Source organism: Pan paniscus, chromosome 11 (assembly GCF_029289425.2).
Source record: "Pan paniscus chromosome 11, NHGRI_mPanPan1-v2.0_pri, whole genome shotgun sequence".
Taxonomy (NCBI): Eukaryota; Metazoa; Chordata; class Mammalia; order Primates; family Hominidae; genus Pan; species Pan paniscus.
The window spans coordinates 100683760-100696735 of NC_073260.2; the positions used below are offsets into that span (position 1 = coordinate 100683760).

A 12976-nucleotide genomic window follows, 5' to 3' on the forward strand; every position below is an offset into this window, starting at 1 on the left:
TAAGTGATTCCTCACTTAATTTACTTGATTTGATTCTGAACAACATTTTAGGTATTTTCCTAGATTAAATCCAACCTTCAGAGAACATACTATTGTCACATTGCTGACATTCTCGTGAATTGTGACTCACATTGTAAACATGACTCCTAAAGAGGACATTTTAAATTATGTAGAAACCAGTCATGGTGGGTCGGGTCATGCCTATAATCCCAGCAGTTTGGGAGGCTGAGAATAGACGATAGATTGAGGCTAGGAGTCTGGAGTTACAGTGAGCTATGATCGCACCGTTGCACTCTAGTTTGAACAACAGAGCAAGACCTTGCATTAAAGAAAAAAATGTGTGGAGCTATGGCAGCAAACTAGGATCATCAATTAAATAAGTATTTATCGTTTTCCAAAGTGAATATTCTGAATATTTCAATATAAATATATTCAAAAATAAACACATCCCAGTATGTTTATTTGAAAACAAAAGCAACAATACATTATGAAAGGAAAGAGAAAATATATTTAGACAATATAAATGTTAGATTCTGTCTCTTTTAGTACAATTATGGGGCTTCCTCAAAAAGAATTGTCAGTAGTGGGACTTTAAAAAAAAAAAAAAGGTCCTTACAAACCCACTCCAGGTTCAATACTTGGAGCAGATCATCCAAACCCAAAACGGTGACCTAGTCATAGGTGCATGGGTGGAGTCTCAGAAAAGTTTTTTACCTGAAATTCTTCAAAATGGCTGACATTCAGAGTCATATAATCAAGGCAGATTTTATTTAAAAGCAGAAAACCACAACAATCGTGGCAGATATTTCAGTATCATAATATTCAGAACATTCAGCTAAATATGGCTTAACTAAAGAGCAGTTTATTTTTTCATATACAACAAGATGTCTAAAAGTCAACAGTCCAGGACTAACTGAGCAAGTCAAGTTTCCTATCAGAAACCCGGGTTCTTCCTATCTTCCTTCACCATCTTTCAGAGATTGGTCTTCAAGTGGTTCATAACTGCAAGATGGTTGCTCTAGCTCCAGAAGTCACATATACCACATAGGAAGAAGCAGGTAGGACAGATGGGGCAAAAAGTCGTGGCAGTGGTCACTATTAGTCTTTCATCAGGAAAACAAAAGCATTTTCAGAAGGTTTCTCAGCCAATATGTATTTACATTTTTTCTTTCTTTGAGACAGAGTCTCACGCTGTCGTCCAGGCTGGGGTGCAGAGGCGTGATCTCGGCTGACTACAACCTGGGTTCAGGTGATTCTCCTGTCTCAGCCTCCTGAGTAGTTGGGATTACAGGTATGTGCCACTGTGCCTGGTTAATTTTTGTATTTTTTAGTAGAGATGGGTTTTTGCCATGTTGGCCAGGCTGGTCTTGAACTTCCGACCTCAGGTGATCTGCTTGCCTCGGCCTCCCAAAATGCTGGGATTACAGGCGTGAGCCATGGCGCCCAGCCGTATTTACATTTAGTTTGCCATAACTATGTCAAACAGCCACTACTAGATGCAAAGAAAACTGGGAAATGAAATATTGAAATTTCCAGTCTCTAAGTTAGAGTAAGACAAGGAGGGTGGAAGTTAAGAATTCATGTTGAGTGAGGCAAATTACAATGTCTGTTTCAATAGGACTGACATTTTACTAGGCAGCATGTTTTTACACTTTGTATCATTAAATCATCACAACTGTAGGAGTTGGTCCTTGTTCTTTTAATTTTACTAAAGAAGGAAGTATGATCCAGAGTAATTAAGAGAATTGTACAAGTCACTCAGTTTATAAGCATTGGAACCAATTTCTATATGACTTTAGAAACTCCACTGTCTAACTTGGGTAAAGAAATCTTAACAGCATGCAAACAAATGCTTTCTGAAAAACTGAGTATTGAACTTGCTTTCAAAGGTAGCATGCAAGACAATCTTTAAAATCCTTACTGGATTCTTAGACATGATCTTGTTCTTACATGCAGCAGAACTTGTTGAGAAGTTTCTAAAAGGAGAGCCAAGGTTGCTTGGGATGAGCAACTGTATTCCGTTAGTCACTGAAGCCCTTATATGACTCTCAACATTCACCCACTGGTAGGAGATTTATAGACAGTGAATTACTTATTTAATACCTAGCTTATATATTTTCCAGACTTGGTTTGCTTGTATTGATTACAATGTAGTCCTTGATGTATGCCAAAGAAACTCTTTTGCCCTCAATTTTTTCCTGCCATAGATAACACAGAGCCTGAAATACATCACATCTACAATCCCATTAACAAAAATAGGAAATAGAACATATTACCTTGTTCAGATATTAAACATCTTTTCCAAGTCGTACTAACTGTCATATAGGTTATTGTGAAATAGGCTAGAAACTTTTGGTAGGACAAACATTTTTGCAGGACAGTTTTCAAAAAATATATCTAAAGTGTTTTGGGGGGCTTAATAGCTTTACCTCCCAGAAAAAAATGTATTTACATTTAAGTGTATAATTCTTGCCAATTTGGTACAACTGTGTTCCGCACTTGGCTCAAGTTCTCCTTATTAAAGCTGAATGAGTTGGTAAGTCTTAATGATCTCCAATGGTGTTAACTTTTCCCAGGTGCAATCTTATAGATCACAAGGTTAATACATTTGGTGCATATACTTATGGGAGCTGTTTTTATACATCTTAAAATTTTCATTTGTTAAAAGCCCGGTTTCTAAATTTATGGTTCAATTACCTAAGTCTGTTTTTCAAAGTTCAAAGAAAATATCTTTCTTCCATTAGTTAGTATTCCCATTCCTTCCATTTTCCCTGACTAAATAAAGTTCAAGGTTAGAGGAGCAGCCAGGAACAGAGAAAAACGAACTTAGTAAAGTGGCTATCTTCCAGGATGCCTACCACCATCGTTGAAAAGTCCATTGTAAACAAACAAACTTACCCAGCCAGCTAATGAGCTACTTTTTCAAAAATATCCTAGTAGTTTTCAATCAAGATGATGTATTCCAAGAAAAGTATTTGGTCTCTTGCCCATCTAGGTCTTAAAGAAATGGAGAACTTTAATAATAAACTTTTGTTATGATCACAATTAATAACATACTACAAAATCAATTAACTTTCTCCACTCCCAACTATTTTATACTTATCTTTTTCATTATGCAAGTTTATTACTAAAACAATGTAAGAGGAAATGTCTGAACAGTTTTCAGATGCCCTTACAAAGAACTATTTACATAAAAACAATTATTTTGCTAATTTTATACAATTATACATCATATATAATTATCTATAATTTTTATTTTTACTCATTAAGTTATATCACTAAGGACTTCTTTTAGGCAAGCTTACGTTGGTGTTACTGTTAGTAAATTAATTAATTAGTCAATTAATTTAGATTTCTCACTAATTCCAACTGGCCTTCTCTTGCCCCCTACCCTTGCCTTTATATTTAATTCTAGGAAATATGTGAACAGAAGTCTGGTACTACCTTCAAAACATACAATTGTAAAAAGGTGGGAAAAGCGGCCCAGTGCAGTGGCTCACGCCTGTAATAACAGCACTTTGGGAGGCCGAGGCGGGTGGATCACAAAGGTCAGGAGATTGAGACCATCCTGGCTAACACAGTGAAACCCCATCTCCACTAAAAATACATAAAAAATTAGCCGGGCATGGTGGCAGGCACCTATAATCTCAGCTACTCGGGAGGCTGAGTCAGGAGAATGGTGTGAACCCGGGAGGCGGAGCTTGCAGTGAGCCGAGATCGGGCCACTGCACTCCAGCCTGGGCAACAGAGTGAGAATCCGTCTCAAAAAAAAAAAAAAAAAAAAGGTGGTGGGGGGAAAGCAATTGCTTCAACAACAAAAAAAATTAAAAATGAAGGGAAGACTTCTGAGGCCTTGCAGGTTTATGACCTGAAAGAACCACTGAGGTCAACACCATAGTGTTCCTTTACTTTGCTGAAAGCTTTCTGACAAGGTCTCTCCTTCCCATCAATTAAAAGTGGTTTCTTGTTAGAAGCAATTAAGAGCTGAAGGTTATTTTGCCTTCCCCGTGGATCAGAAGCTCTTTGGGGAGTGGCATAAAATCTTTAGTGCTATCCCACGGCGTAGAGCAGGCTGCACAACCTACACAAATTTTAACTGATTAATAAATAAATGGCTGACATAAAAATGGAGAGATGCTTCATTGACATAAATACCATGTTTTCTCTATGCTTCTTGCTTTCTCTTAGCTGCTATAAGACATCAATGATAAAAACATAGAAGTCTATTACACAGAGTCAGAGAAATGGTGCTCCATAAACTCTAATAAATATAAATAAATAGCATCCGCACTCTTCTGGAGAAATCGCTCAGGATGTCTGGAAGGTGCTTTGTAGCCACATGAAGAGTGTACAGCATCACAGTTAAGTTGGAAACGGGAGGCTGAGTGTAAAATAAGTGTACTTGTCCACACAAGGCAATAAAAATCATTCTGTAAGGCTTTCCTATAGAAGAAAAACCGGTGCCTGTGAACTGGGTTCTTGGGACCATTAACAAAACTGAAAGGGGGGGAAAATATCAATGGGATGGTGTCAGTGGTGTGGTAGTGAAACAAAGATCCAAGGCTCCCCTTAAAGGGGGAGAAAGGAGAGAGATTTTCTTTTCTTTTTTTGCCTCCCTGGGGCAGCCTGGCCAGCACAGGCAAGACTCAGAGTAGAGTGAGAAGTGAAGAGGATGAAGGGTCGGGAGAGAAAGGGAAGAGAGAGAGGCGGGGGCTAGTCCCCAACGTGGTGACTTCGCTGCGCACCTGTGGGGCCGACGCTCTGAAGCGGGACGGGGGTGTTGGTCGGAGGGGGGTACCCAATGGCCAGGGGCAGAAGCCCTCGCCCGACTTGGGAGTCTCGGACCCTGACACTCGCTCCAGCATCCTGGCAGCCCTCCCGAGAGGGTCGGACTTTCTTTCGGTCAGGTTGCAGAGTTCTTCCCCGACTGGCTGCGCGCTGCCTCGGTGCAGAAGTTACTCCTGCAGTCTCAACCCCAGCCAGGGCCTCTCGGGCTGGTTTTATTTTGCTCTTCTCGCCGTGCAGCCCGCCCCCGACACCGTCCCGGGCACTGGGAGGAGCGCGGCGCACGTGGAGGCGGCGTCCCGCGCCTCCGGAGCAGCGCTGAGTAGGCTGCGCGTGTTGACCGGCAGTTGCAAACTATTGGCCAGTTAACGTCCCACTCGCTCCTCCACCCAACTCCACCCCGTTCTTCTCGCCCCTTCCGCCTTCGTTTTTCGATTTTAGGATCCTCTCCTTGCTTAAGTGTTTGGATAAATTCGCCGTCCGTAATCGGTTCAGTTGGAAATTACCCGATGGTTTTCGTACTTATTTTGAACGCTGACTGCAGAAAATGGCATAGGGAGGTGGGGGAAGAGGGAGGAAAGTGTGTGTGCGTGTGTGTGTGTGTGCGCGCGAGTGACAGGGGACAGAGACGAGAGATAGGAGAGAGAGGGAGAGGAAGAGAGGGAGAGAGAGAGAGAGAGAGAGAGAGAGAAAGCGAGCCCAAGACCTGAGGGGAGGGCAGGGGGCTTCCCTCCCCTCTCCTGGAGGACGAACAGAATGATACATACTGTCATTAACAGTGTTGACCCACCCAGACCCCACCCTTCGGTTGCATCCATCATACAGTCATTACAAAGAGGTAGCGCTGTCACACGGCTTGCCCTGCTCCTGGGGCTCTCGGCTGGCTTAATGAGGTGCACCCAGCCGGGGCTATTGTGCAGCTCGAAAGAGGCAGGAACGAGACGGCAAGGATCCTAGCAGCTGCTCGCGGGAGCCTCGGCTGCAGCAGCCTCGCAGCAGCAGCCAACCCCAGACCTCAAGTGGATGAATGCCTCTGGAAGTGTTTTCCTGAAGGAACCCATCAGGCAGTGGAAGACTGTGGCAGGGCTAGTGAACTTAGATGGGGCTTTCCTCTCCTGCAGTTGAGCTGGCCGGAGGCAAGTGCAGTCACTCGGGTAATCGCGGGGGTGCTGGGGGCGGGGGGGGGGGGGGGGTGGTGGTGGTTTTAAGCCAGTCCACGGTCAAAAGGCGGCTTGGATCAATTTCCCCTCCAACCACTCAACTCTCCCCTTTACCTTTTGTTAGTTTGGCTTTTTCCACCCCCACACCCTCCCCGGTATGTTCTGAACCGTGCGTCTTGCTCTGGGGTTTGATTGTATATTTAAATGTAATTCTGATTGGTGAATGTTCTCTCCTTTTTGTTGTGATTACTAGAGATACTTTAGCCCTGCCTTCCCAGTTCTGCGCCCAGCAGAAGCAGTTTTGAAAATTTAAGTGCAAAAAGCATGACAAAGCAATATGAGGTTGCCGTGGTAAGTGAACTTTTAAACCGAAAATTACCATTTCTTTTCGTCTGCTCGGTCTGTGGGTGGTTTGAAGGGGAATCCTCACACACAAAGGGTTGGGGGCTGGGAGGAGGGGGTGGTTAAACAACAACAAAAAGAAACCCGTACAAACCAGTAGTGCTAATTTTGTTTTTCTCTCTACTATGGTCAGTGGACAAGTTCTGTATTTATATGTTTGATACTCTTGGGATGGTAATAGGCTTGATGCATTTAAAGTGGGTGGGAGTTGGCAGTAAGCAGGGGAGAGGTGCAGGGAAGGGAGGCGAAGGGAACTAGGTTATTGTCTGGTTTCAAAAGAACCTTGCAGCTCTGACTTCCTGAACTCGGCACATTAGCCGGGTCACTCTTGATCAAAATCCTGAAGAAGAAAAGAAACAATGGGGTCATCCTCAGCTACTACAACTATCTCTGTGTCCTCTCCTGCAGTTAGACCATTCTTCCTCACACTTCCTCAGGTAGCAACATTTGAAGCCATCATTCTTAGACAAATTTTAAATACTAAATGATGATGAAATAATACATTTGCAAAGTTGTGGTCTTAAAAGGTTTGAGGCTGGAGAAAGGAATTGCTTATTAACCCTCCTTCCCACTGCCCTCTGCTCTCCTTCCTCTTCCCATTCATCCCACTTTTTAAAGTGTACAGATTCATTCATTTAAGAGTCCTTCTTCAGCATCCTTTCCTAATCCCTTTTGTTTTTAAATAGGAGGTATATTTCAGGGATGGACTTCCAGGTTTTGCCCCTTTATCTCATTCATTTTCCAAGAATAGGTATCAACACAGTATTTGTGACAATGTAAACAGTTCTAAGTTTGGTAAAAGACAGCCTTTGCTCTGGAGAATTCTACATTGTTTGGCCTGTTTTGCACTTCTTAAAAAAGGATTAATAGTGCTCAGTAGTCTTAAAAACTTTCAGTTGCCTTTTAGCTTATCCAGGGCTGTTGCCATGGAGAGAACTGGGATGCCCTAAATTGGAATGGACCTGCCCATTTTCTGATGAGGCAAGACCATCTAAGTTTTCTCATTTGAAGGTTGGGATGGAAACAGAAATACCCACTGAAAGGAATTGTTTTGTTGAGTCCATTCTTAATTTTCATTTATATGTGTGTAGCTATAATTGCATGTGCCTACATTTCTCAAGACCTATTCTGTAATAAAGATTTTTAAATTATAAACTTCCTGTGATCATAGGAAACATAGAAAATAACTTAAAAAATGATTGTATTGCAATAAAGCTTAATGTATTTTAGCGGGCATATATTTTAATAACTTATTTTTAACAACCGACTTATTTTTTGCCTATTCTACATGAAGTTACTGTAGTTCAACAGTAACTACCACAGGAAAGTGATACCTTATGCAGTCAGCTTCCAAAGTCATCAATATTGATTTTAGTCTAGCTGTTTGCAATAACCATCCTTAAAACAGTTTTCATTTGAGAGCTAAAACACCAAAATGGTTAAACTACTAATTTGTTGGTACAAGAGGAATCAATTTAGTAAATTTGTGAAAAAAGAAGAGTTTAGATTAGAATATAGTATTTTATGTCTTTGTATTAGCAAGAATTTCAGTTGAGAAATTTCCTTCTTCTACCCACTAATATTCATAGACCACAGGTAGTAAGCTAGCAATGTTCTTAACTATATAATTAATTTTAGATCATATTACTCAACTATCATAGGATTTAATTTTATAATTAATCCTGAACTATACTAACACTACCTGGGGTTTTAAAATAAACACTTTGAACTATATGTATACAGCGCTAAACAAAGAAATAATTCATTATCTACGACTGAGGTATAGATATTTATAAATAAATATATGTCCTGTAAAATTAAATTACTTTGACGTGTGGAGAAAAACAACTTTATTCAGAGTTATTTTAATCATAGTCATAATCTCAAACAAGCCATCAGATTTACTTAGTTTTTACCTAAACACTGAAAATACTGTTTTAGTTGAAGTTATTCATTAAAAATTATTATTTAAAATAAGCTGGGTAATTGAAAATTATCTTCTAAATGATAATTAATAGTGCATGTAGTTTAACTGCCTTTAAAATATTTAAACTCTCTAATGCTATATATTTAATGCTATATATTCCTCATACTTTCCCTCACCATAATTCTGTGCCAATTTTAGGTTTGCTAAATATTCTTAATATGCAAATTTAAAATGTAAAAGTACACTTACCAATTTTTTTCTACAAAATACAAACATTTTAATTTTCAGTATAATTGCTTTTATACCAAAATTATAAGTGTTCTATTTATGTTATTGGCACATTGGAAATACAGTGGTCATGTTCCGATATTTTTCTTGAACCTCAGTTTATTAGAATAAGTTTTACAAATAGCAGAAAGCTTATAATGTTCATAAGCACAAAATTCTTAAGTTTTGTGAACTAAGCAATACTCTCATAGAAAGTCATTGATTCCAATGACAGTGACTCACTTTAAGTGAAAAAGTATTCATGCATAAAAGAGAAAAGTGAGATGTAGGAAGTGGCGGTGGATGGCAGCCAGGTTATCTAATGGGTACATTGCAGGTTTTGTCCTTTGTACCATATACAGGGCATGCAATGTACCTGCAAGCATAAAGGCAAAAAAGAATGGCTGAAGTGACATTAGAGTTTTTAAAATGCAAAAATAATCTTCATTTATTGTTTCTAATTGGTATTAAATGTAGTATGTATCCTATGTCAAATATACAATCTAAAATCTCGAAGAAGTTAACTTTTAATAGTTAACATGTATTGTCTACCTGCTATGACTCAGTCATGGATTTAATCATATATGTAAGTGCCTTTTATGCAGTATCTCAGTTAATTTTCAAAACACTTTAGGTGGTAGCTTTTATTTCACCTAGAAACTGAGTACCTAAGGTAAGACAGCTTATGAACCATAAAGTGAGGATGTGAATCAAAAATCTATCTGACTCCAAAATTGGATCCAAAATCAAACAAAATGACAATCAAATAATAGAAAGATACTAGATTTTAAAAGGCCTTCATATAAAGCTCATGTAATTGCCACATATTCTGAGGGTAGGGATTGCCTGTCACTCTTGGCACTTTTGCAATACAACATTTTTGAAGAAAAAAGTTTCACTGAAATATTTTTAACTGTACCCACATTGGGTTTGGATACATGAGCCTGGTTTGCCTGGTTATTTCTCTTTTGGGACATTAATTATGGAGAATTTATTATATTCTCAATTCTGTTCCAAAAACTAAAGGAGAGAAAGATTAACTCAGTTATAGTGACAAAAGTATTTTAAAATAAATAGCAAAAATATCTACTAAATAAAAGGAAGACCTAACTGTACCCAATTTTCCTTAAAAGGGAACTTAAATAAGCAGAGTGATTTTAAAAATCTTAATGACTAAAATGGGATTTAATTTTTCATTTTCAAGACTTTTAAAATTTTGATTACACTTATATTTGGTAATGTCATAAAATGTTATATGATTTTTATAGGTAGCAAATCATTTGATTTTTTTACGATAATATGTATTTTCTAAGCTAGAGTTTACTTTGATATACTTAATCAATTAACTTCTAATCACAGTGATTAAGGGGGATTTTTTAAACTGCCCTCATTTTGTGAACTAAAGAAACATGTAAGTGATATAGAAAATTAAAAGTTTTAAATAGGGCCCTACTATATGATTCCTTTTTAAGTATTAAAGATGATAGACTCTCTAATAAATACAGAGAAAACATCCTTTCCCATCAAAATGCTCTAATTTTGATCTTTTTTGTTTATAAAATCTTTGGACCTGAGAGATTGGGACATAAATATTGCCTATTCTTGGGTTTATTAGCTTAGATGTGGAGTAGAGATGTTAAGATTTTATCAAGGTAATTCATTCAAGCCTCTTTAAGTAACAATGAAAAAATGTTTAAGGACATCATTGACAGTCAACAGAAAACTGCTCAATATTTCACTTTTCACCTGTGAAGAAATGATAGCACTCAGAATAACTCTATCTGCACCTTATGCAATAAATGCGCTCCTGAGTTGTTTTTGTGTAAATCTTTTTTTTTTAAATTGCCTTACTTTTTTTTTTAAATGCAGAGAGCTCACACGTTAAAATAGTATTTGAATTAATGATCTTGTTAAGTGAATAACTTAAAAAAATTGATACATCCATTTTGTAAGTTTCAATTTTTTATAAAGTGAAACCATCGAAATTAATCATGTTTAAACCTCATTACTATGAGAGTACTAGTAGATTTTTTTTTAAGTCAGATAATTTTGGAATTTTAAGAACCAGGTTATTAAGGGGAGAATTATGAGGCTTGAGCATTTCAACCCACAGTATTCTAGCATTCACCCACTCAACTCTGTTTCACTTTGATTTTGGAAAAACCCCTGAATTTTTACCCCTCTCAAAACTAATTTTAGTTACTGGTCTAATTTTAAATAAAATTCAGGCCAAGTTTTTTTAGTAGCTAATAAAATGTTCATATAATTTTCTGTTTCATCCCTTGATGTGGAAATTTATATTACATGATTATGTACTAAAATCATACAACCGTCTATACAATTTTTCTTTCCATTCAAATTCATTGAAGTGCACAAATCTGTCTATAGAAATAATGAATATATGTAATTATACATATAAAAGTTATGGTTATAGCAATATGAAGCTAAAAGGGAAAGTCATTAGTTGTTCAGTTTTAAATTTATGGTATAATTAACTCCTCAAAACATAATTTTATCTAATGATAATAATATTAACTATTACTAACTAAAAATCCAGGAGTATTTTAGGATAAATTCTGGAGTCTATTTTCTTCTACCTCTCCATTATTGTTTTGTCATAACTGTACAAAATGATCATTTCACTTGGAAAACTGGTAGGAAAAATGTGAACTATGTTTAAAGTAAGAAAAAAACAAAAGATCTTAAGAAAGTTCCTGCATAGGTCCTGGAATCCTTCAAGCCATGCACCACAATTATCCCTGTAAATCCTTTTGAATATGAAATCATCACATTTTGTGTTCAAAGTAAAGTTATCTGTTGTAGATTTTCAAAGCCTCTCAGAGCATTACAGAAAGGGCAGAGTAATACAAGCTAGATGCCGCCTCGCTTGACAGACGTTGACAAAGGCTGAGAAGGCAATGTTAATGCTTTTAATTTTTTAAAAATAGAGATTATAAAGTTAATGAAACCTGAGGTCATTACCATTAAGAACTAAGAACTCAGCTTTTCAAGTGTTTTCAGTAAAAATAATTAACTATGGGATAGGTAGTTTAAAGAGCTGATTAACATTATAAATATTTAACAAAATCTAAAATACTACCATGATCCTTCGTTAAAGATAATTAGAGCTAAGATTGCTACAGAAATCTAGACTTTTGAATTTCTAATTTCTTAGTGCTTAATTTATCATTAAATCTGATATTGTTGCAGAGATGATATTAATATATAAGTTTGATTCCTACCATGAATACCACAACATTTTGATGTCTTAGAATGCAGTGAATGATACACTTCACTCAACAGACATCATTACATGCTTACTGGGTTAGGCACCGTGCTAGAACCTGATAATACTTGGCTGGAAAAAATGGCTGTGCTGTCAAGTAATGCATACTCTGTGTAAGAGATAGAGATGTCAACAGATGGTTATAACGTAGTGAGATAATTGGTATCAGAGATATGTAAAAAGTACTTTTAGGAGCACAGAGGAAGCTGTCGCTAATATGCCTGTGGTTGACTTTAGTGTGGTATTCAGGAAGGCTTCTCAGTGGAGGTGGAATTTTGCTTACTGACTTTTTTTCCATTTTAAAGAAATGTAACAGTGGCTTTTCAAATAATATATAGAAAGATGAAGTACATATTTTTCTTGTCTTTACATATTGATATGTACTTATGATGAGAGAGAACAAGTTTTCTGTGTAGGATGCTGAGTTGTTCAAGATTCATTAGTGTAATATCTCAGATACACTGCCTTTGACAAATGTGCACAGCCGGGAAAGCCTTTAATATATTGATTATGTTAGTGTTTTGTTGCTAGTAGCATGATGGATAAAGCAAAGGCCCCATTTTCATTCTTCTATGCTCTACCAAAAAAGAAAAAAAAGTATCTTGTAAACTGTGAAAGGCACACAAAAGCAGAAGTAATTAAATAATGTAAATGATGAGGGAGATTGCCTGTGATCTGGGCTACAATTAGAAAGGGGGGTGTAAGAAAGAGATTGTTTGAGAGGAAATGATATGAAAATATTTTAAAATAGGAAACAGAGTTCTGTTTTACAATAATAGATTATCAATTTAAGCAATTTCACTTTCCTTTGTATTACTTTCACATTTGCAATGGAGGAGAAGGGAAGTACTATTAATCTGAAATTTTCCTTATTAGTAAGTAGTACCAGTGATCAGAACAAAATTTGTTTCTTAAAATCCTAAATGTGTGTAGTTTTACTGTAAAAAACCTTCACTTCAGAGTGATTAGTACTTTGTGTGAATATCATTATGCATTTTGCTCTCTGATATCTTGACAATACAGTTTAGCTTATTCCCTCTGGGATTCTCTCCTGGCAACAATTTTTTATTTCCCTGTGTTCATTTTTAGGAAAATCCTCTCAACATTGTTATAAGTATTATTTTATAGGAAGGAAGTATGTAAAATACT

At 37.1% G+C, this 12976-nt stretch overlaps 1 protein-coding gene across 6 annotated transcripts in view; it reads left to right on the forward strand.

Moving 5' to 3' along the window:
• The first annotated feature begins 5135 nt into the window (after positions 1-5135).
• Positions 5136-12976, forward strand: part of ELAVL2 (ELAV like RNA binding protein 2) — a 160997-nt gene continuing 153156 nt past the window's right edge. For 2 of the 6 annotated variants that reach the window (XM_034967260.2, XM_057298727.1), the window contains exons 1-2: positions 5140-5921; positions 6199-6296. In XM_034967260.2, coding sequence (XP_034823151.1) covers positions 6270-6296 — 27 coding nt within the window. In that variant the 5' untranslated portion in view covers positions 5140-5921; positions 6199-6269. Of the gene's footprint in view, positions 5922-5953; positions 6101-6198; positions 6297-12976 lie in introns of those variants that run through there. The other 4 variants (XM_034967247.2, XM_034967255.2, XM_055092080.1 and 1 more) reach the window with 3 other exon arrangements.